This window comes from Gymnoscopelus braueri (genome assembly GCF_963280865.1).
Source record: "Gymnoscopelus braueri genome assembly, chromosome: 20".
NCBI lineage: Eukaryota > Metazoa > Chordata > Actinopteri > Myctophiformes > Myctophidae > Gymnoscopelus > Gymnoscopelus braueri.
In genome coordinates, this window is record NC_137622.1 from 11,491,584 (window position 1) to 11,514,979 (window position 23,396).

The 23,396-nt window shown below is 39.3% G+C and overlaps 3 protein-coding genes across 3 annotated transcripts; all 3 read right to left on the bottom strand.

Moving 5' to 3' along the window:
• Window positions 1-11,816: 11,816 nt before the first annotated feature.
• Window positions 11,817-14,108, bottom strand: cUnhxorf65 (chromosome Un CXorf65 homolog). Its single transcript, XM_080415832.1, has 5 exons — window positions 13,890-14,108; window positions 13,694-13,780; window positions 12,635-12,757; window positions 12,295-12,363; window positions 11,817-12,172 (listed from the first exon to the last, which is right to left on the bottom strand). The coding sequence occupies exons 1-5, from the start codon at window positions 13,915-13,917 to the stop codon at window positions 12,045-12,047; spliced, it is 435 nt and encodes a 144-aa protein (XP_080271958.1). The 5' UTR covers window positions 13,918-14,108; the 3' UTR covers window positions 11,817-12,044.
• Window positions 14,109-14,242: 134 nt separating this feature from the next.
• On the bottom strand, window positions 14,243-16,957 carry LOC308075853 (UDP-N-acetylglucosamine transferase subunit ALG13). Its single transcript, XM_080415831.1, has 4 exons — window positions 16,770-16,957; window positions 15,890-16,052; window positions 14,830-14,968; window positions 14,243-14,741 (listed from the first exon to the last, which is right to left on the bottom strand). Exons 1-4 carry the CDS (start codon window positions 16,884-16,886, stop codon window positions 14,630-14,632), a joined length of 531 nt encoding a protein of 176 aa, XP_080271957.1. The 5' UTR covers window positions 16,887-16,957; the 3' UTR covers window positions 14,243-14,629.
• A 1,801-nt stretch (window positions 16,958-18,758) lies between these two features.
• On the bottom strand, window positions 18,759-22,885 carry rap2c (RAP2C, member of RAS oncogene family). The gene is made up of 3 exons (XM_080415268.1): window positions 22,147-22,885; window positions 21,265-21,550; window positions 18,759-20,071 (listed from the first exon to the last, which is right to left on the bottom strand). The coding sequence occupies exons 1-2, from the start codon at window positions 22,417-22,419 to the stop codon at window positions 21,272-21,274; spliced, it is 552 nt and encodes a 183-aa protein (XP_080271394.1). The 5' UTR covers window positions 22,420-22,885; the 3' UTR covers window positions 18,759-20,071; window positions 21,265-21,271.
• Window positions 22,886-23,396: the final 511 nt, after the last annotated feature.

Sequence of the window (23,396 nt, forward strand, 5' to 3'; positions counted from 1 at the left end):
AATAACCATCAAAGTTTTCAAATAATTGTAGTGGAGTAAAAAGTGCAATATTTGACTCTAAAATGTATTGGAGTATCAGTAAAAGTCCTGAAAATTGAAAATACTCCAGTGAAGTAAAAAAAAATGTACTTAAGTACAATACTTGAGTATATGTACTAGTTACTTTACACCACTGCTTTCTCTCTGACAACCAACCAGCCTATGACAGAGTGGACTGTCCCTCCAGGCTATGGGTTGCGTGACTCGACCAGAAGAAAACCTTCCCAGCCGTGCTGACAGCTCCAGTGACAGCGTTGTCCAATCAAATCACACGGGGGGCGGCGTTAAATCGACAGAGGGGTGTGTCCATATGCAAATGACCATCTGCAAACAACACATAGGGGAACTTCTACCTTAAATGAGTATCTATGAGGCAGTGTTTATAGATTTTTAACCCCCACCAGAACACAGCCAAATTGATGGATAGACCTGTAGGGAAATTCAGCTTGTCATTACAGCAGTTATGACCAGTGGTGGAAAAAGTACTCAAATGTTTTACTTAAGTAAAAGTATCAATACTGCAATGTAGAAATACTCTGTTACAAGTGAAAGTCCGGAATTAAAAATGTACTTGAGTAAAAGAACAAAAGTATTGGTATCAAAATGTACTTGAAGTACCAAAAGTAGAAAGTACGCATTATGCAGAATGTCCCATTTCACAAGTTTTCAAATGTTTGAAATGTACAAAAATCCTTTGAAAATAGCAGATCTACAAGCTCACAATGCGTTGCATTGCGACGCATTGTGAGCTTGTAGATTGTCTATTTTCAAATGGTCGAAATGTATAAAGGCCTGAAGTGGACGAGTGGTTATTTATGTTTTGTGATAATAATCAAAATCGACAAAGTAACTAGTACTTAGAAAACTAAGTTTCCAAATAATTGTAGTGGAGTAAATATACAATATTTGCCCCTGAGATGTAGTGGAGTAGAAGTAAAAATACTGAAAACTGGAAATACTCCAGTAAAGTAAAAAATACCTCAGAATTGTACTTAAGTACAGTACTTGAGTAAATGTACTTAGTTACTTATTTACACCACTGGTGTTTATAGATTTTTAACCCCCAACAGAACACAGCCAAGTAGATGGATAGACGTGAAATTCAGTTGTCATTACACCAGTTATGACACACAGGTCAGGTACAGAAGCAGAACATAAATACAGTGAGGTGTAACAAAAAATACTGATAATAGCCTAGGGGGGAAAAGAGTTAGCTGGTAGAACGGACGGGGATAGAAAAGAAACCAAGTAGGCCTATATACTTCCAAATGTTGCTTGGACCTCATGCACTTGGGCTGCGGCTGCCTGGGAAAAGGCGTGGTGAAAAAGCAGGATATAAAAGGTGTAGATATAAGTGTGGACAAAGTGCACAACATTATATTAGCAGTGTATTAACAGAAATTGTCCAAAAAGTACATCAGTACGTCAGTACCGTGGGTAGAACAAATATAGTTACAATCTATACCCTCATTACCCTGTACAAATTTGTATCTTTGTATACATATATGTACATATACAGTATAATGTACAGTATTATAAAAGAGGAATACACAGTCTAACCATAAATATGGAATAAAAATGCTGAATCTTGAACTACCCAAGAGCAAAAATCTAAAAGCTCACACAGCAGCAATTCAAGCAGTTGAATTAGATAACATTGTGAAATACTGTATATTTGCCACCCCGTGAGCCAAGACTTGAATTTTATGATGAGGCTCTGATGTGCTTGGTTCTGTTGGTTGTCTTCATTTGTCTTACAGTTAATGGCAAAAAAAGTATCCTATGTGATAAAAACAGGCACTGAGATGCAAAAACAAGCCAAGACTGAGTAAGTAGTCAAAGGGTCTGGGTACTAAAGTCACAGAGAACCATTATGGGAGGGTGCTTTTTGTTTTGAAATGGGAAATTCCAAATCAATTTCCTTTGGGATGTATACAAACTAAATGCATGCTTCATTTCATGGTGGTTGGGCCAGACTGTATGTTGTTTATGTTACGTGCAGTCTTTTAAAATTAAATTGAGTCAGATGAGTCTATCTGAGTGACACAGTCTTTCGTCTAAAGTAACAATTTAATCTGAGAGGATTCCTATAAATAGGAGACTTAGAGATTTCACAATCTGGAGGTCATCTTTGATGTTGTGTTACTCACAGTGACTCTTTTATATAGGCCTACTGTATGCTGTGGACATCCAAATCTAGGTACAACCTGGTTTGGGATTTTCCATTAGGATTCAATATGATTGACACACGCACGCACGCACGCACGCACGCACGCACGCACGCACGCACGCACGCACGCACGCACGCACGCACGCACGCACGCACGCACACACACACACACACACACACACACACACACACACACACACACACACACACACACACACACACACACTCACACACACACACATACATATGCATACATACATACACACATACATACATACAGTCAGTGTTATATGACTCAGGAATTAAGGACTAAAATAAGTAAAACCATATGTACATGTGTTGTGGGTATAGCACAGAGCTAAACAACAAGTTAAGTAACACAACCAGCCAAACCTTCCAAATGTGGAGACAAGGTGGATCATTCATGTTATTTCCTGAGACCTAATGTGCTGAAGTAAACAAGCATCATTGACTTCAGTCTCTGTTTTTGCCATGTGATGTCTACCAGCGACATTCCATTTGGATAGAGGGCTTATTTGATTAACACACTCCTCTGTCCCAATTGTTAGTTTTGTGTGGACTTATTCAAACCACTATACTCTTGATGAATTGCATCTTTGTTCTTTACCAGAAATCTTGGTATTGCCATTCAGCTGGGCCATATCAGACTGTTCCACTGTCATACAATGTGATCCAGAAGACAGTACTAACACAGTACGCACTACACAGCCACTAAAATCGACTCATAGTACCTTCTGTCTTGAATTGTAGATAGATAGATAGATAGATAGATAGACCTTTATTGATTTGCACAGGGGAAATTCAGTTGTCATGGCATCGTGTTCTTTCCTTTGCCAGACTTTCAGTATAATCAGATACATAGAAATTATACTTAAGTTATTATCGGTTCCACTCATCTATAGTAACACATTTCGAAACTGAAAATCATAACAGAAAATATGGATATTTATTCATGCAGTCATGCTATACTAGCTCTTCATGGAGTGATAAATGACTTTTCATTTAGTAGAACAAGTTTTATTCCAACTTTAAATTTAATTCCTATGCAGAATATTCTTAATTGCTTACTGCCAGCAAATTCATTATTTTGCTGGAACTAATCATCTATTGATTAAAGGGTAATGGGTAAACACATGCTGCCTGCCTTTAGGCACAGATTCAGATTTCTAAACCTCTCTGACATGGAATGGAAATTCTTACAGTCTAAAGAGGAGAAAACTACATTTCATGTGATTTGGTTATGTTTAGACAGCTGCATGCAAGATCAAACCTGGATTGCAAAGAGTTCAAATAAAACCTTTTTGTATACTTTTTTAAATTCAGCTAGATATTACCATGTCGTTCCAGTGGGAGATAGGACTGATACGATTCAGTAGCCAACAGATTGCATGGAAAGTTGGAAACCATGATTTTATCAGGAAGAACAGACATTTCTATAGATAGCTAGAACAAATGACACAGCCATACTGTATGTGTGACACTACATTTAAATGAAAACAACAAACAACTACAAGGGAAAAGATGGTGGACAAAATCCAAACCACATGATTCCAGCATCAAAACAAGCCGTAATTAGATTTCTTCGTCTAAAAACACCATGTGACACCTACTTAACCACTTTGAGGCATCCTTATTTTGGGCATGCCATATAGGCAAAGATTTGAAAAAAATGTCCAAAATGTTCTAGAAGAAGTGTAAAAATGTGTCAAAATAAGTGTTACATTATTTAAATAATTAGAAAAATATCGATCTACAAGCTCACAACTAATTTTGACGGGTTGTGAGCTTGCAGATCAGCTATTTTTGAAATAGTACTTAAATGGTTAATTAGAGCATGCAATACCAGACCAATAATAATACGAATACTCAAAGTAAGAAGGCAAGAATATGATAAAAACAGATCTCAATAATAAAGCAGGAAAAGCAGCTGTACCTCATACACTTTCATGTGTCTACTGGGGTCAATTGTTTAAGGATCAGTGAAGTGATGGGCCTAAGGTGAGAATATGTATATGGTACAATTTCACAAGCTGCTTACCAATGTATTTGCTAAAGGCTGCTATTGTGTATAATTGTTATGTTTTTAAATTCAAGTTACAATATAAAGTTTACACTTTCTATTTGACCTTTGATTTCCTTGCCATCTACGGTTGTAATTAAGTTAGACTCGGAAATTTGCCAACAGCAAGGAGTCACGTCTGATTGATTTATTTCATAAGAGAGAGAGAATATCATTAATGACTGTAACGCAAGCCAACAGGAACATTCATCTTTCCCTGTAAATGAAACCGATAAGGAACGAACTGTCTGGTCTCACCTCCACAGAACTGGTTATTAAGCTTCCTCAATTTCATTTGCCACAGCATTAAAATGTGTCAATCTTTGGAAGAAACTGTGAGATGTTTCTTAAATATACTGAACAGAATGCTGAAGGTGTCTCTTCCACGCAGCAGCAAGACGTTGGAGAACAGGGACCTGCTTGGATTTATTTTGAGAATGTTCATGTGATTCAACACCCTGTGGAGTTTATAAAGTGGATTTTATTCACGAAAAGAGAGGTCAAGGATAGTTTTTTCTATTCCAACATTAGTGTATTGCATAATTCACTAATAATACTAAAGCTCTAAGAATGTTGAAACTGAAATAGGCCTGTTTCAAAAACAATTACACAGGTGGACAATATTGCTGTGAAGTTCCGGTTTGGTTTTCACAAAAATCTAAAAATAAACTCATGCTTTGAAAGCTATGGTTTTAACTGAATGTTGACATTGCTGGACTGCAGACATAATGACACATAACAGGGATTTAAGTGTTATACACATAACCGCCCCTCAGTTTCAAGTGTTGGCCTGTATCTGCTGAAACTATACTGTATGTGAAGTATGAACATGCTGCCTGTGCCATTTGGAGGTGGAAGTGTAAATGAATGTACTTTCTGCATCGTCACCCACCATTTCCTGTGAAAAGTCTCCAACAGCACCAGATGCTGCTACTGCACAACCACGCAAATGCTCATTAAAATATCTACATCAGTAAGCTTTTTGCATTATGTACTATAGGTCTACTGTACAACAATGTCTCCAACTTGAGCTAAAATAGTATTCCCCCCACAACAAAAAATAACACATAACACATAAAAAGACTTTCCCCTTACAGGTCGAAGATTTGCAGAAGTGCTTACACTCCTATCAATGAGGCAAACAACCAGCAGTGCCTACAGTAACAATTTTTAAAGGTTCCGTGCTAAATGGATATGGGAGCAGTGGTGGGAACGTAATGTAGTAATCTACCAACCAGCTCCAGCTCTATTAAGGCCAGTGCATTGACACTGGCAGGAGGATGATCCTAACATGCAGGTCTTTTGGTGTGGGAGTACCCACATGAACACTGTGAAACATGGTTTTACATGGTCATTATTGAGAGCATTTCCCCCTCACAGTCTGGTATGTTAGCACACACATTATCATTGATTATGATTATTTGCCCTCCCCCATCAGCATCAGGACAGTACAATGACAATCATCCCAGAGCTCTCTCACCCTGCTCGCCTCTTCCTGCTGATGTCCACTGGGAGGCGCTACAAGTCTCTGTCCACCAATTCATCCTGGGTGAATACTTTCTTTCCAACTGCAGTAAGGACTCTGACCACACAACAGATGTACCTGCTCTTAGAACACTTGTGCAAACATTGTAAATGTTTTTCTGTGAACTTTTTGTCTTGTGACAGATCCAAGGAATCCCGGGCAATTCAAGAAAATGCATTTCTTTAACTGTTTGACCCACGGTTCAAGAGTTATAGGCTAAAAGGTTAAGCGGCCTGATATAGTGCCACCATGATTTGAAACATCTGGGGTGGAGGATCTTCCTTGGTGTACTGGGAGTGATGTGCGTGCAAAGTTTCACACTGATCTGTCCAGCGGTGCCAGAGATAAGCTGTTCACAGACACACAGACAGGCAGACAGACAGACAGACAGACAGACAGACAGACAGACAGACAGACAGACAGACAGACAGACAGACAGACAGACAGACAGACAGACAGACAGACAGACAGACAGACAGACAGACAGACAGACAGGGCCGAATTTCAAATTCTACCAACTAAACTAGGTCCATTAAGGTGAACAGATGCTCTACGTTGATTAGAAAGTCTTGGAACATTACGGTGATTCCATGTGTAGGCGTGTTTTAAGGTTTTCCAGCAGAACAATGGCAAAAGAAACTGAACAGTCAAAACACTAATCAGATTAATGATGTTTGATTCAATATTGAAGGGCATGGCAGGATTTACAAAAAAAAAAACACAGTTTAAGCTTAAAGGAATCACTTTACAGTTTCTGCATGCTCATTATGTTTAGATTATATGTTGATAACCCAGTATGACCCACACAGCACCTTCAAGCACCTTAAGCGCTAGGATAATGGACAAAACTGTTTCTCTTCTCCTGCTGTGTATATGGTATACATTGTTATATTGTGCATATACATTGTGCCGTATACAGTATATGAGGATTTTTCTTTTCTTCTGATTATATTACTGTATTATTTTTTAATTACTATTTCTTATGTGGTTACAATAAGGAGCCAAGCAAAAATATGTTTTACTCTCGCGTACTGTACATGTACACAAGATGTAACAAAAGAAAACCTGAACCTTGCAGTGTTACAACTAGTTTGATGCTGTATCATGTATTAGTATAGTTTCATGCTACAAAAAAATTATCATTTAAATACAAAATATAAACATATATACTGTATACAGATACTGTACAGTGTATAGTACTTCTAGTTGAGTAAAATCCTTAAATAAAATTTGAGGTTTAAAGTAGAAATACTGATTTTAAAATGTACTCAAATATGTGCATTGTGTTGCACCAACCATATGCTTGTAACATCTCCGACACGTTCTGCAGGGTGACTCTCTGGCCCCCTTCCTGTTCATTATAGCGATGCGGACCACACCCTGAGACTCGCAATCAGTGGCAGGGAGGAGGCGCTGGGGTTCATGCTGGTCCAGAGGAAGTCAAGTCGAGTAAACTCCATCACGATTACTGACCTCGACTACGCAGATGACACAGCGCTCAAGGTAATAGAGGACTTCAAATATCTCGGGGCCTGGACTGCTTCAACGGAACAGGACCTTAAGGTCCAGAGGGCTCTTGCCTGGAATGCTGTATGGGGCTGAGACATGGACCCTCACAGCACAACAGGAAATAGGCTCTGGATGGAGTCTACACAAGAATGCTATGAATGGCACTAGGTGTCACATGGACGGACCACATCAGAAATGTGGTCCTCTACGGGGACCTACCACGGGTCACAGACAAGGTCAGAGAGAGAAGGATGAGGCTGCAAGGCAAGTCAGGCGACCGGAACTAGTGGCAAGCAAATTGACACTGTGGGAGCCAACCCATGGCACAGCCAGGAAAGGCAAAAAGCGCACCACCTATAGATGCACTGCGGCACGACAGCAGAGTTAACAACACTGCAGAGCTCAAGACCCTGATGCTTGACAGGAGGGTGTGGAGGGCAGCGATTCAGAAGTCGAGAGTTGGTATTAGCTAGACTGCACTCTCGCATCGCATGTTTTCCCCCCTGCCTGGCCCTCTTTATCCTCAGCCTCCTCTCTCACTATATTCTCATAAAAGTGCATAAAAAGGCCACTCAATTACAAGAACTAAAGTACTTGCGATTAGTGGCATTGCACCACAGAGAATTAGATCTTTGAATTGAAGACAACTTGAATAATTATTCATATATCATGGTAAGTTTGAATGTGAAAATGCAGGATAATGCAGGATAAACTGTTTATTTTCTACATAATTATAAAGATCAACTAATCTCAACCACTCTTCCTGAGGCCTCCAGAAGGTTTCCAGTAACCTGGTGGTTGTGGCAGATGTGCTGGTGTGTGGGAACTATGGTGCTCCTTGTCTCCTCCTCTGTAGACTGTTGCAGCTGCTGTGCTGATGATTTTGGTATCCTTGGACACATTAATAATCTACCCCACTCTCATGTACACACGCTATTTCAAAATACACATTTCCTTCTCAGGTTTCCTGCTAACAATGAAAAGATATATGAAATAAGGTATGGAAATGTCTATTCTCTCTTCAAAAGTCCTATACAAGTTGTAAAGGTGGGTGAGTGCTTATCATACATTAGATGGTTATTATAAAGATGGTTGGCTTTGTAGAGGACAATGTTACTTGAGGACAAGAGGAGATCAAATTCTACGACCTAAATTATAAAAATCTTTATTTGGTCCCCACTCCTTTTGTGTATTTTTGTCACTGTGTATATTAGCACTTACATGAATTTACCTTTACCTGCATTTACCCATCCTAACAAAATAAGGAACAGTGAGCGCTATAGTATTGCGTTCAGCGACGGGTAGCTGTTATTGCTCAGGGACACTTCAACACATAGACCGGGGCACAAACCAAAGACCTTCTGTTTCCAAGGCGGCCTCTCTACCCACCCAGCTGCAGCCGCTCCACATTAATGTGAACAGATATTCTATGTTGATGAGAAAGTCTTGAAACATTACTGTGATTGAAACCATGTGTAGCTGTGTTTTAAGGTTTGCCAAAGGAACAATGGCAAAAGAAACTGGATAGTCAAAACAGATTAAAGGTGATTGATTTGATATTGAAGGGCATGGCAAGATTGAAAGGAATGCAGCTTAATGGAAGCTTAAAGGAATCACTTTACAGCTTCTGCATGCTCATGTTTACATTAGATGTTGATAACCCAGGAGTAAGATAAAGTGTTTATCTTCTCTTGTTGTGTATATGTTGTTACATATATCACATTGTCACTTTATAGGCACAACAAGAAATTGTTTGTTCTTTTGATTTTTCAAAGGCTTTTAATCATATAGATAGAAACATGCTTTGGAACAAGCTGTCTATTTTGGGTCTCCATGGCAATACTGAATTGTCTTACTGCTTTGCATGAAAATGTCAAATACTGTGTTTGTGTTAATGGGTGTCTCACAGACTGGTTTCCAGTTGACATTGCTGCATTTGATCTCCTATTCTCTTCGCCATGTACATAAATGATCTATCTCTGGCAGTTAAGGCCTTAGAAAAAATCCATACTTTTATTTGCATATGACATTGTCTTGATCTCTGAAACGGAAGAAGGGCTACAGGAGATGCTTGATCTCGTTCATAGCTGGTGTCAGAATTGGAAACTGAACATGAATGTAGATAAAAACGAAAGTGGTGCATTTTAGAAATCCTTCAATGCCCCTGTCTGGGTTCAGTTTAATAATAAAACTGTAAAGCATCTAGCGATGCATGCCAGTAGAGCTCTGGCTGCAATCATCGCCAAATGTAAGTCTATGGGTGGTTTTCCCTTCAAATACTACACCAAACTGTTTGAATCCTTGGTTCTGCCTATGCTTACTTATACTGCTGCCGTTTGGGGCAAGTTATTCTTGTGTAAATTCTCTTTTTTTTAACCAGGCATGTAGATTTTATTTAGGAGTTGATAAACACACCCCAAATGCTGCTATACAGGTTGATATGGGTTGGAAAACTCCATGGCAAAACACCAGTGGTCCTGTATTTTTAAGAACTGGCAGAGGCTCTGTTGTATGCCTGACGACCGACTCTGTAAACGTGTGTTTCAATGTAATTATGCTTAACACAGTAAGATTCTTTTTAGCTCTTTAGATATGTCCCGTCATGCTGGTATAAATAGTGTTTATTCAAGCAATGATCTGAAGTGTTTTGACATGGCAGTGTCAAAAGCAGATGAAGAGTCATGGTTTCAGTTAGTAAATAGATCGGAAGGAAATAAGCTACTCACCTACTGCCTATTAAGGGTGTCTTTGACACAGAGCCCAATACAAAGGATTATGTCAAGGCAGCTTAGAAGCACCTTTGCCAAATTCAGATGTGGAGTTGCTCCTTTAGCCATAGAAACTGGTAGATACACAAACACCTCAGCTGATAGACGTTACTGTATTGTACTATATGAAATGATGGTTCTATTGAATCGGAGACCCATGTTCTTCTACAACACTGTGACCTCTATGCTGACATTTGTGCAGAATAATTTCTTCACCTATCAAATTATGTTGCACATTTTAATGATTTTGATTATATAAATGTGTGTAATATTAGCTGGTAAACACTGTATTAACGAATGTACCAAAGCCTGCCACCTCATCCTTAACAGACGATTCTTTTATGAGTTCCGGTGTATACATTGTTTTGTATTTGTATGTTGATTTTATGGTACAATTATGTAAGGTTTATTATTAAGTTCTCACAACTCATTGTGAGTGGTACACAACTCTTTTATTCTGGTATGTACTTTGTATTTCTATATGTGTGTTGCGGAGGGACACTTTAATAAAGATATCTATCTATCTACCGTATCTATACTGTATGTTGGCATACGTTTTATATATTCATGGATTTTTCTTTTCCTTATAACTTTTTTAAAATTACTGTTATTTATGTTGCTATAATGTCTGTCTAGCCAAACACATTCTTATGAACCTGCACACAAGATGTAACAATAAAGACAACCTTGATTCTTGCAGTATCACAACTAGTTTGATGCTGTATCATGTTTCAGGATAGTTTCATGCAAAACAGATGAGCTAAATACTAGAAATACAGATCCCGCCAGGGCCGGGATATTAAAACATGAAAGTTTAAAACATACTAAATATTGACAATAAGATAAATCTACAGTATTAAATGAATAAGAGAGGCAAAAGGGTAGGTTTATATAACGTAGTTTTAATCAGCTTATCCGTTATTTGTACAAGATGTCCATATTATTTTGGATTTCTTCTGTTTGAGGTGCGTTGCTGTGGTTCATCATCAGTGCCAGCTCGACTGCGACGCTGCATAGCCTGCAGGAGATCGTAGGATAACCAAACAAGATGCAATAACTATAATAATAATAAAGTGGGCTTGCATTAATAATATATTTACTACTACGTCTTGTAGTACTAGCGACAGGGTTCTTAAAAAAATGGCACTGTCGGTTGGTCATCCAACACTTTGGTCCTAAAGATTAATCAAAAACAAGTACTGAACTACTGCCATAGAATTTATTGGGCACCCTTATGCACCCCAGAGGATAAACACTACTGATTTAGGGCATCCCATGGCGTTTCCTGCAGCACCACCTCTAGGCCAACACTTCCACTTGTCTTCTGTTGGCACTTTATTTTCTCTGACTTTATAGCTTTTGCTGCTAATAATAATTGAAACATTTCCGTTTAATTTTCAAATGTAGCCCCACTTGTGAGAGCTTAGGACTATTATTTGTACTTTTGTAAATCAATACCCTTGTAAATGAGTGTCTTCCTCAATAGTTTCCCAAGGTGAAATAAAGGTTGATGATCATCATCATCATGTTCAAACCACTTTAGTCTGGGTGTAAGGTACAGTACAGCATGGCCTAGTGAAGGACTAGTGGGGTTTTTAGACTGTTAGCCTAATTTAAACAAATGTTGCTTCATAGCCGCAACACCATATATGTATTGTCTTGTCTGTATGCATTGACCCAAGAAAAACGATTTTCCCTTGTGGATAATAAAGGACATCTAAACTATTCTAATCTAATCACCACATACCACTGAATAAACAGTCCATATGATCTAAATTAGGCCAAAACCCTAACCCTAGTATAATAAATAAATGAAAAGAAAAGGAAAAATAATCAGGCGGTCAAAAACATCTTTAATTTCCCTCGAAATTCAGTGGAATCCAGTCTAATCTATTTTTTTGATTACTACCAACTGTAGACATGCACACTCTTACATGCACACAACAAAAAACCTTAACTCACAGACTGTGTGGAATGGATCTGGGCCGGCTTCACGCCGACTCTGTGGTTTTGGTGCTGTTGAGAGGAAAGCTGTCGTAGGCGAGCCTTCTCCAGGATTTTAACCTGTGACTGCAATGTGTCTGACAAAACATGCATATGCATTATGCACACAATCTTTATGAGTAACACCCAACAGACATGTATACATGTGTACCAACAACACACAAATGAACAAGCTGTTTGAGCTTTTAAACATAGTTACCGAGAAACGCAGGGTCTGGGTCAGCCACCAGCGGGCTGATGGAAACATAAGCACCGTCCTCTGGGTTTCCTGATCAGATAACAAACTATTTCAGAGCTATCTATAGAAACATTTGTCCCCTCTGCTCAAACCATGCAGTCTAACACTGTTCAAATATCAGTAACATTTGGTTTGTCTCTAATTAGAGAATGATTAGAGATACGTATAGATGTATAATCATCTATTTAGGACAGAATTACAGCAAATCTTTGCATTGTGACCACAGAATAGCAACTGTAAAGCCCATTTGATCAATAACATCTATGAATGATGTACACTTTGTACAGTATGTGCTGCTCACTGTTGACAGTGCAGAAAATGAATGAAGTCCTATCTGGAAGTAATTTACTGGCACAATCCTGGGGCTGTTGGGACAGGAAGAGTCGTTTCAGAGTACCTTGTTCATCACACAGATCCACCAGCACTGAACACACACACACACACACACACACACACACACACACACACACACACACACACACACACACACACACACACACACACACACACACGCACGCACAAGCTTAACTTGTATAGCATGTTTCAAAACAAAGTTGCTGAGAGATTTACCTAGCATAAAACAGTGCTACAGAGCATAAATACACAACACGACTGACAGAAAGACACTTCCATATATCTAAAATTTACAAGCATGCTGGATTTTTCAAGCGCCTGCCTGTGACACACCTCAGGTAAGACAGCACCTAACAGATGCAGAATGCAGGTACGGGAGGGGCAGAGCGCCAGGTGCAAATGATAGCTTTACTGTGGTCACACTAATTATACCATTAAAGTCATCAGGTAGCTCCATTAATCCTAGTAATGAGAGTGGTAATGACAGCCTTAAGAATAATTTATGCTTTGTCGCACAATTGTGTCACTCGCCAAAACCAACTGATTTTCAATTGATCAACACAATCATTATCAGTTAAAGATCTGATGTTTTTTTGCGAACTGTCATGCAACAAAGTATACATTTGTCTTCACATGTTAAAAGTTAAACCTCCCTTGAGGCAGCTATGGCAGAACTCAGCAGATGTAAGCAGACACCTCTGAAGTTGAACAGTGTGAAATATTTAATGGAAGCATCCAGTGACCCCCCCCCCCTCCCTCCAAAACACACAGACTTAATATTCCTTCTAGTTCTTCAGATATTGGCTAGAAAATTAATGAAGCACATATTCCATCCAAATAAGAGTAAATATTACACATGAAATGTAAACATTCTGGTATTAGTAACTGTGTTGCTGTTAAAAAAAGACAACATAAGATATTATTGTAGCTGTTGTTTTTCCTTTATACGGTGCGAACACAGCCTGCCTCTTCATCATCCACTTGACAAACTCTAGGGTTTCCCTACCTGACTCTGGAATGCCAAGTTTAGTTCTCATGTACTGAAGCAACAGGACCAGGGGACAATTGGGATGGGCGAGAAACACCTGGTTATCTGTTCCCCATGGATGAGAGGCATTGAAAACAATCAAAACACAGAAGAACAGCCAACCAAGAACAGTACAATATACACAAGGAAATTAATCAGAGATGCTGTGGCTCACCTCCATGTTTAATGTAGATGAACATCATTCGAAGACTTCAAAGGAACCGGAATCTCTGGTGAGAATGGACTCCTGGGAACACCGTCACTGGGTCTTCAGAAAGCTGCATCTTTCCATACCAAGTCACAAGGTCAGAAAAACAGATGTCGACCTCCATTTGTGGTTTGATGACTGCGGTCCTTTTGGACTTTGCTTCTTCTGCTAGCAGGGCTCAACTGAACAAACAAGGTATTTGTTTTCATCTCAGACTGCCTCTCTTGACTCAAATGACCCAGACTGGATAAGACCTTTAACACTTGACTTGTTTTGAAATTGAATTGCAAATTCAGAAAAAACACAAACAATCGTTGGTCTTCCTTCATTCACAACATTTAATTACATTTCAAAATAAAATAAATCAGAAGGCTATACATAATGCAATATCTCAGGGATGCAGAGCTGCTATCCACATAATTACAATGCAAAAACAAAATATGTTTGACCAATTGAAAGTAATATATTACAATATTACATTCAAATTACATTAGCACTGTGAGATTCTTTGTGAATGAAAAGTGCAATACAAATAAAATACATTATTATTACATTATTATTATTCTCAAAGCTCTCATTGACTAAAAATGCTCACATTGAGTGGCTCCTTTATATACATAGTATATACTTAACTCTCTTTCACCCAGTCTTTTACACCTACAAACTTGTGATGTGACAATACATTTGACGTTTAAGGTGAAGGAGAATCATTGAACACCAAGGGCCCTGTCTAAGAAATTGGCAAAGTACTTCGGCTGTCCAGGTACAAAGGGCAGCAGAACAGACAGGTCCATGGTGCTCAGGGTTGCTACGAGGGTGCTGAAACATTTCAGAAGAAAAAAGAACAGTCAGTGGGGGTCTCACAGATGATCGTCAAATACCAGGTAAATGAGGAAAACACACACACCTGCAGGTGCAGTACAATAAGTGGGAGTCTTTGTGCAGCTGTCTGGCCAACTCCATCTGGTGGTTGTCCATCAGACCATCGTTCACGACCACCAGCAGGGGCTTTCCTGCACCGAGGGCTTCCAGGCAGCTACCAGCCCCTAGGAAAAAGTCATAATTATAATAAAAGATCTAGAGCTAAGGAATCATTTGAGTTTGATAAAGTATAAAGAATTTGTCTGAAAACTTCATACTCCACCTCACCTCATCCTCTAGCACTCCTTATTTCCTTGTATCAATACTTGTTGCCTATTTAGATAGTTGCTAGTTATGTTGGTTATTTGATCACATATGCTGTTTGCTTGTCCACAGATGCTATCGTTCTTATTTAGATAGTACTGCATGTTATTTAGACAGATACTAGGTTTGATGTCTACCTGCTATCCTAGCTATTTGTAGAACTTGTATGTTGTCTTGGCACTCTAATGACTTGATGATCATGCCTATATGTGCAGTGGTGGAAAGTAACTAAGTACATTTACTCAAGTACTGTACTTAAGTACCATTTTGATGTATTTTTACTTCACTGGAGTATTTTCAATTTTCAATACTTTTACTTCTACTCTCAGAGGCAAATATTGTACTTTTAACTCCACGACAATGATTTGAAAATGATCATTACAAGTGACTTTGTATTATTATTACAAAACATACACTAACCACTTCAGCCCATATATACTATGGCTATTTGAAAATAGCCGATCTGTCACAAAGCCACGCGTTGTGAGCTTGTAGATCAGCTATTTTCAAAGGATTTTATACATTCGAAACTTGAGAAATGGGACATTCTGCATAATGATTACTTCTACTTTTGGCATTTGAAGTATATTTTTGATGCCAATACTTTTGTACTTTTACTCTAGTACTGAACTATTTCTAAAATAAATAAAATATTTAAGGTGTTTTTAATTTTAAATTTTAGTTATAAGGCATATTTTGCTTATTAGCCAAGGGATCCTTTTAACAGGAGATTTGAAAACTGATGGATAACCTGATGGATAATCTTGTTTTACAATACATACCAGCATGGCTGATGACCAGATCAGCACACTTGATGTCTTGAGCTATGGAGTCTTTAAAGCGGAACGCCTCTAGTTGGACATCTGGACAAGTCTCAGGGGCTGGGAGAACCGAGCCTCGTCCAACCTGAAGAACTAAGCGCTCATAACCACGAACCTTCAAGGCCTGTCAGTGAGGAGAACAATATGAACAAAAACACCATAAACATACTTCACATGGTCATTCTCAGTAGGTATGTTTCCTTAGAAAGAGTAAAATTCCACTCAGAAATGTGTTTCTTTGATATTCACATAGTTGAGATGTGAGTCATGATCCCCCAACCAGTGTGACGTCACCAGGTGTGACAATATCATATCACTATATTAGATGGTAGACGACTGTTTATGTGCAAAATGTTTAAATACAACCTGTAACCTCTAAGCTGTCAATTTTTAATAAAACAATCTCCAAGTCCATTTATCATCAATTCTCTACAAAACAGCCTATGTGCAGTGGTGGAAAGTAACTGAGTACATTTACTGAAGTACTGTACAATTTCGAGGTATTTCCAATTTTCAGTACTTTTACTTCTACTCCAATACATCTCAAGAGGCAAATATTATACTTTTACTCCACTACAATTATTTGAAAACTTTAGTTACTAGTTACTTTGTAGATTTGGATTATTAGAGATCTTCAAGCTGCAATGCGTCGCATCATCTGCTATTTTCAAACGATTTATTTATACATTTGAAATCTTGTGAAATGGGACATTCTGCATATTATAATGAGTACTTTAAGTACATTTTGATACCAATACTTTTGTACTTTTACTCAAGTAAATTTGAATTCCGGACTACTTTACGTACCAGAGTATTTCTACATTGCAGTACTGATACTCACTTGAACAGCGTCAGAAGACGTGATGCTACTAATGAGTTCATCAAAACATGTCGTCCCAACAGTAACAAATATGGTCTTCATGTCTGAACAGCTTTCTGATGTTGACACAACAACCATAGAGTTATAATATATAATAATAATAATAATATAATACAACAACAGACAACCTCACTTCCGCGTTGCTTGAAAACGATGACGATGACACCATGAATAATATGCACGATACTGCCACCTACTGGTGTGGCGATAATCCTGCTGTCTAGGGCAGTGGTTTTCAACCTGTGGGTCGGGACCCCCAGGGGGTCCCCACATGATTTGGGGGTAAACAACAAACTAAACTACATTGGCCAAATTGTATAAGAAAGAATAATATAAAATAATATAAGAAAGAGGAAAACATTGTGAAAATAGCCGATCTACAAGCTCACAACGCCTCGTGTTGCGAGGTGTTGTGAGCTTGTAGATCTGCTATTTTCACAATATTTATCTCTGGAACGGAGTCAAACAAAAAGCCACAACTCCATTCCAAGTGCTTGTCAGGGTGGGGGGTCCCCAGTTCAAATATGATTATTTTGGGGGGTCAAGGCCTGAAAAGGTTGAGAGAACCAATGTCAAGGACCCCCAAAATGATATATATTTGGCCACGGACCCCCATCTTAACATGTTTTGTGCCAGGGACCGCCAGAAGAGAAGATGTATGTTAAAATAAATTCAAAATTATTTTTTCAAAATAGCAGATGTACAAGCTCGCAGCACGGCACGAAGTGGCACGCTGTGAGCTTGTATGTCTGCTATTTTTGAATAGCCAACGTATAAATGGTTAAAATGATTGTTACGCTATATTAATAAATGTTGCTGGGGACACCCTGGAACCCCCGCAAGGACCCCTGGGGGTCCCCAGACCCCACTTTGAGAACCACTGGTCTAGGGTCGACTGGGATATGGAGAAATCCTATTGTTTATCTCTCTTCTGGAAGCAAGCTAAAATGTCTCTTAATGACTATAAGTGCCTATACAGTCATGTTTGAGTCAAAATAAGTAGGTAAAAGCAAACATTTTCTTGGAATATCTCAAATGTCGCTAAATAATGAAACAACAGACTTTGAACATTTAAAATTATCTGGATTAGCCACATCTTATATAAAAGCTGCAGCAGAAACAATTTAATACAACAAAAACCACCTAATAAATCCAACTTGAGTGGACTATGTTAAATATATGCTAACAGACTGTGCTATGCTACTGTAACTGTTCTGTTTAGACTTAGTGGCAGTTGGTGAGATGGCAAGGGTGGAGTAGATCTGATAACTATGTAACTACACTGACATAGATGCAGACAGTTTGACACTTTAGTAATAACTAAACTTTTTCTTTTACCAATAGAATCAGCAATGGGCTGCACATTTCCAAAACCTAGTTATTTGATGAGGCTTAAATTAAAAGGTAGCATCAGAGATCATTATTATCACTGTCTTTACGTTTCTTTCTCCAAAGCACACACTTAAAGGTTAAGTTAAATCATTTGCTATCTGCAATTGTGTGTGTGTTTGTATGTAGTAGTAGTGGATCTGGCAGGGATCAATTACAGACCCATAGTTGTCATCGAGGCACGGACCAAGGAATGCTTGCTGTTAAATTTACACCTGCTCTCAAACCAAAATTATCCCAGATCATTAATCACTTACTTCCTCTTACTCCTCTTAGCAAAACGGACCCCGAGTTGCAACTGTACTTCGTCGCTCGTTTCACTACACACCAAATCTCTTTGGCAAAAATAGCCGATCTACAAGCTCACAACGCGGGACATAGCAGGTTTGCTATTTTTGTCTAATGTTCCGTCCAGAATATGGATTCTGGGGTTCAAGTGGTCAGTCTGGTCTTAAACCTTTATGTTTTAAAACTGATGTTACATTTAAACCAAACTAATACCAGATCATTATGACTGCTGCTCATCTCTGGTGACAAGAAAAAAATGACAAGAGACCAGGGTGAAAGAGAAATGATTTAAGGCTCTGTTAATTTCTCAGCTTCAAAAACATTATGTATCCTGAAATGACACAAAAGTAAAAGAACAAAAAGCTAGTAAAAAAAAAAGTTTAAAATTGGCTCTTCCTGTCATTAGTTAATAAATAGGTTATCATGAGAAAATAAAACAAAATATGAAAAATACAATGTTAAATTTGACTAAAAGGGCCAGAATTTTGATCAAACCACATTGCAGTTGGGGTAGTTTACTGCCCAGGAAATCTGCAGCTACTACAGCCACTGTACACCACTTTGGTCATTTTATAAATCATCTCATACATGGGAGGCACATCAATCATTTTGACCATTACTGCAACAACTTTATAAACATACAGTAATTACTGACTGATTACTGAAAAGGTCCAACTTGCAAACAAAGTGATTCAGGCTTGTATAACAAAATCTGTGGTTTGACAGAATTCAGGTATAGAACAGTTAACATGGCTTCTCTTCACCACTTACAAGTCTTAATTCACTTTAGTAGAACATTTTACATTTTCAGCATGCATACTTCTGTAAGAGTTGTGCTGCTTCCAGGTGACTTATACAAACATAAAATCTTGAAAGTATGACTGACACATACATGCGTGCGCACGCACGCGCACACACCACAACAGTTCACAGCACCACAGTCTGTATAACGTTCAGTGTAATTTTCTTGACTAGGTTTTCAAAATTACACCAAGAAAAGTGAGCGGTAACGATTACCTGTGGCGCAGCGCATCATTGTGGTTAACGGTTTCCAAACTCACAGAGGTATGCATGCTTAGAATTCAACGTTTCACCGCTGTGAAATGCAGGTTTGAAATTAGACAGCAAATTCAAGAAATGATGACACAAGTAAATGAATCGAGCATATAATGATTGAGCAGCTTTGAAAAGAAGCCGCCACCCCCAAGAACACACTCTCTTACTCGTTCAATTGTACTTCCAACTTTAAATGAAAATAGTTGCAATTGACAGATGGTCATTCTTCTGACACACCTGCATCGGTCTGTCTTTTACACTATGAAGAAGAGCTGCAACCAGGGTCATTGCAAAGGCCATGATGTTCGCAGCAGAATGTGCTTTTTACAGTCAAGATATCAAAAATAGGACAGACCCACAAGGCTCCTGGGCTGTATGATGGTTTGTGGTAGAAAGTCATAAACCATCCATCTAGCTGAAACACTGCCAGTGGTATTTTAACATAGGGGTCAAACTGAAGTTGGCCCCAGGTCATATAGGTCATCAAAACAGGAAATGGTTGTGGTGGTGATCCTCACAAAATGAAGCACCTATGAGAAAGGGAGATAGATACACAGTAAGTCTTGTAATAAGTAGGCGCATAAACAGCTAAGATGATGGCAATTTGCAATGTGCCTCTCTTGTTGGCAATTGTTAAGACTACAATCTGTTAGTTTTACCTCTACCGAAAGAGAGGGGTAGTTGCAACTATGTCTGAACTACAATAAAGATGGTGGCACATCTAGTATCCAATCTGGTGCACCGTCTGCTTCAAATAACTTTATTGCATTATCAACCAGTAAGTGACCTACCCGACACCAGGGTGGAAATCTCTCAATAGAAGAGTAGGTACACCACTTACAACTACTGCAGATGCACTAGTTATAATTGTTTTAGCCACCACAGGTTCGGATTGGTTAAAATAAAGTTTCATTCAATAAAATCAAGTCCAGGTCCAGGGTCTTGGCTTCATTAAAGCTGGCAGCATTTCTCATGACACAATAACCCTGCTTCCTGTTTTGGAACATCATTTCATTTTCAGGATGTCACTTTTTCCCCTCTCTCTCTTTGTCTAGCTTCTCCTATCAGGCTCATGAAGCCTCTGGATTTCAGCTGCCTCTTCTCCGCTTGTCCCCACCCCTGCTCCGCTCTGCTCAGACAGTTTTGGTTCTTCATGCCACATTCCTCCTGTGATCTCATGATAACAGACTAAACCAACGGCCTTCGCTGAAGAGCACACCCACTCATCCCCCTTCTGTGAATACAAGCTCTCGCACGCTAAATGTAAATGCTGCGCCCCTGGTCCAAATGAGAAGTGCTTAGTTGTTTGTTATTGGTACTTCTCTTAAAGTTATTATTTGATAGGGATACAAGATCAAATTAGGCTGGGCCTGTTAATGCATTGTAAAGGGTATAATTTAATGATACTGGTTTTAACATAAAGCAAGGTCAAAAGGGGATCGATAAGGGGGTAAATCTGCCATGCTTGCAACTTAGAAACTGAAATGTATCACCTGGACAGAAAGATTTCTTCGTGACCCGATAGTTATTTTCAAGTTCAAGTACGCCACAGGTTCCAATCAGAACTGGGTCAAATAGTACCGACTTGCAAAATATATATATTTAAAGGACAGTGGTCATATTTCACAGCCATGTGGGCTGCGGTTTCTCTAACCAGAGTATGAACAAGACGTCACAATAACTCAGACTAAATCCTGACATGATAGAAGACCAGAGCCCGTACCGAGTCCTCACTGTATTACACAGGCCGTGCAACACTGCTCCTGTTTCTCCGGGAGAGTGGAGTAATTCATCTGCCGGACGATTTCGGCAAACAACTCGTCCACCATGGTTTTGCTCTTGGCAGAGGTCTCGATGAAAGGGCAGCCCCACTCTTGGGCCAGAGCGCGTCCGTCCGGCGCGGCCACCTCGCGCTCGGACTCCAGGTCCACCTTGTTCCCGACCAGGATCAACGGCACCTTCTCGAAGCGCTTCACGCGCACTATTTGGTCTCGCATTGGCCTGATGTCCTGCAGGAGTAAAGAGGGTTGGAGTTGGGTGAACTGAACATGCAGGTTAATTACTGGGCTATAATATGAAAATATTCATGTAGAATAATGAATGAATAAATACAGTGTACAAATGGATTCAAATTGACTCATGAAGGTCCATTTGTACACTCAGAGTAAAGGGTGAGTGCTGAATGTCGGCACTTCTCAAAGTGGGGTCCGGGTACTCCCAGATAAATAATGGATAGTATGTGGATGTAGAGAGAGATGTAAACAATAAAAGCCTGGAGATCGAGGCTAAGAGAGATGTAACTCTTGAGTGCACAAATGGAACCAAATGGACCCTTGCGGGTTCATTTGGTTCCAGTCGTACACTCTCAGAGTTATGGTAGTCCGTGGTCTAATGCAGGGGGTTCCTATAGCCTATATAGCTATATATAGCTATTTTTTTTTTAAATCGTGACATTTTTAACACCATAAAAGGCATAAATCTTGTAGTGGAGTCCTTGAGCACAACATATTTTCAGATGGGTGGTCCTCGGCCAAATACACATCAATTTGGGGCTCCTTGACTTGGGAAAAAGTTTGAGAACCACTGCTGTATGTATGTCATCTACCTGAAAGGACTGCTGGTTGACCAGGCTGTAGACCAGGATGAAGCCCTGGCCGTTCTTGATGTAGAGGTCTCTCATGGAGGCGAACTGCTCCGTGCCCGCCGTGTCCAGGATCTCCAGCACGGAGGGAGACGAGTCCACCTCGATCTCCTTGCGGTAGAAGTCCTCGATGGTCGGGTCGTACTTCTCTATGAACGTCCCGGTGACAAACTGCACGGTGAGGGCAGACTTCCCCACACCTCCGCTCCCCAACACAACAACTTTGTACTCCTTCATTTGGGCCAAATTTGGGGCTATTTGACAAGCTAACGGCTGCAGGTTAGGCTGCTATACTCGTTGTGGCAACATTGATAAAAGAATATAAACAACCGACGGGTTAAAAACTTAAAATTCCACACGTTTAAGCTTTAAAAAGGTGCATAAAACCAGACTTGGGTTGGTTTACAGACGCCCCCAGGTCCAGCTATTAGCAGGTGGCTAAGCTAACGCAAAGTTGTTGGGTCTTAATGTTAGCTCGCCGCCGTTAGCATGTGGCTACATCCACTGCTGTGTCCCATCCTCACTGTTTGAGACAATGAGCTTTTTAAAAGCTAAAATCCTCAAAATAAACCCGGTCCTAACGTCTGGAGTCATCCGTAACTAAAGCCGACACGCCAAAACACACGACGTTTCCTATTGTTGTCATTTCTTCCAGCAGCAGAGAGTGTGTCATTCATGTACAGACAGACATACACAAAACTGATGGGCGTTACACCAACACCGGGAACCCTATCATACACGGTGGCCTGCAGAGGTCGCTGTAGCTCAGCGTTTCGTGCATCATTTTAGGCTAGTTTAAACGCAATATTAAACGACAATTATTGGGCGGCCAGTTTTTTTAAAAAACTTTAGTGGAGTATCTCCAATTTACTTCTACTCCACTACATCTCTGAGGAAAATATTTTTCTTTTCCACTACAATTATTTGAAAACTTTAGTTACTAGTTACTTTGTAGATTTAGATTATTATTACAAAGCATGCATTAACCACTTTAGTAGATTGCCTATTTGAAAATAGCCGATCTATAAGCTCACTGCTATTTTCAAAATATTTTCATTCATTTTGAGAACTTGAAATGGGACATTTTGCATAATGAGTACTTTTACTTTGGGTACTTTAAGTATATTTTGATGCCAAATACCAGTACAGATGCCAGTACTTTTACTCAAGTAAATTTTGCAGTATTGATACTTCCACTTAAGAAAATAAATTGA

What these genes read in the sequence shown, in the direction of transcription:
- cUnhxorf65 (XM_080415832.1), bottom strand. Translation starts at nt 13,917, where the DNA reads ATGATGTTCATCTACATTAAACATGGAG. An exon ending in CATCTACATTAAACATGGAG is followed by an intron (nt 13,781 to 13,889) that starts GTGAGCCACAGC and finishes CATGGGGAACAG; the next exon opens with ATAACCAGGTGTTTCTCGCC. An exon ending in CATTTTCTGCACTGTCAACA is followed by an intron (nt 12,364 to 12,634) that starts GTGAGCAGCACA and finishes TTATCTGATCAG; the next exon opens with GAAACCCAGAGGACGGTGCT.
- rap2c (XM_080415268.1), bottom strand. Translation starts at nt 22,419, where the DNA reads ATGAAGGAGTACAAAGTTGTTGTGTTGGGGAGCGGAGGTGTGGGGAAG. An exon ending in TCAACCAGCAGTCCTTTCAG is followed by an intron (nt 21,551 to 22,146) that starts GTAGATGACATA and finishes TTACTCCTGCAG; the next exon opens with GACATCAGGCCAATGCGAGA.
- LOC308075853 (XM_080415831.1), bottom strand. Translation starts at nt 16,886, where the DNA reads ATGGTTGTTGTGTCAACATCAGAAAGCTGTTCAGACATGAAGACCATA. An exon ending in CGTCTTCTGACGCTGTTCAA is followed by an intron (nt 16,053 to 16,769) that starts GTGAGTATCAGT and finishes CCTCACTGACAG; the next exon opens with GCCTTGAAGGTTCGTGGTTA. An exon ending in TCTGGTCATCAGCCATGCTG is followed by an intron (nt 14,969 to 15,889) that starts GTATGTATTGTA and finishes ACTTTTTCCTAG; the next exon opens with GGGCTGGTAGCTGCCTGGAA.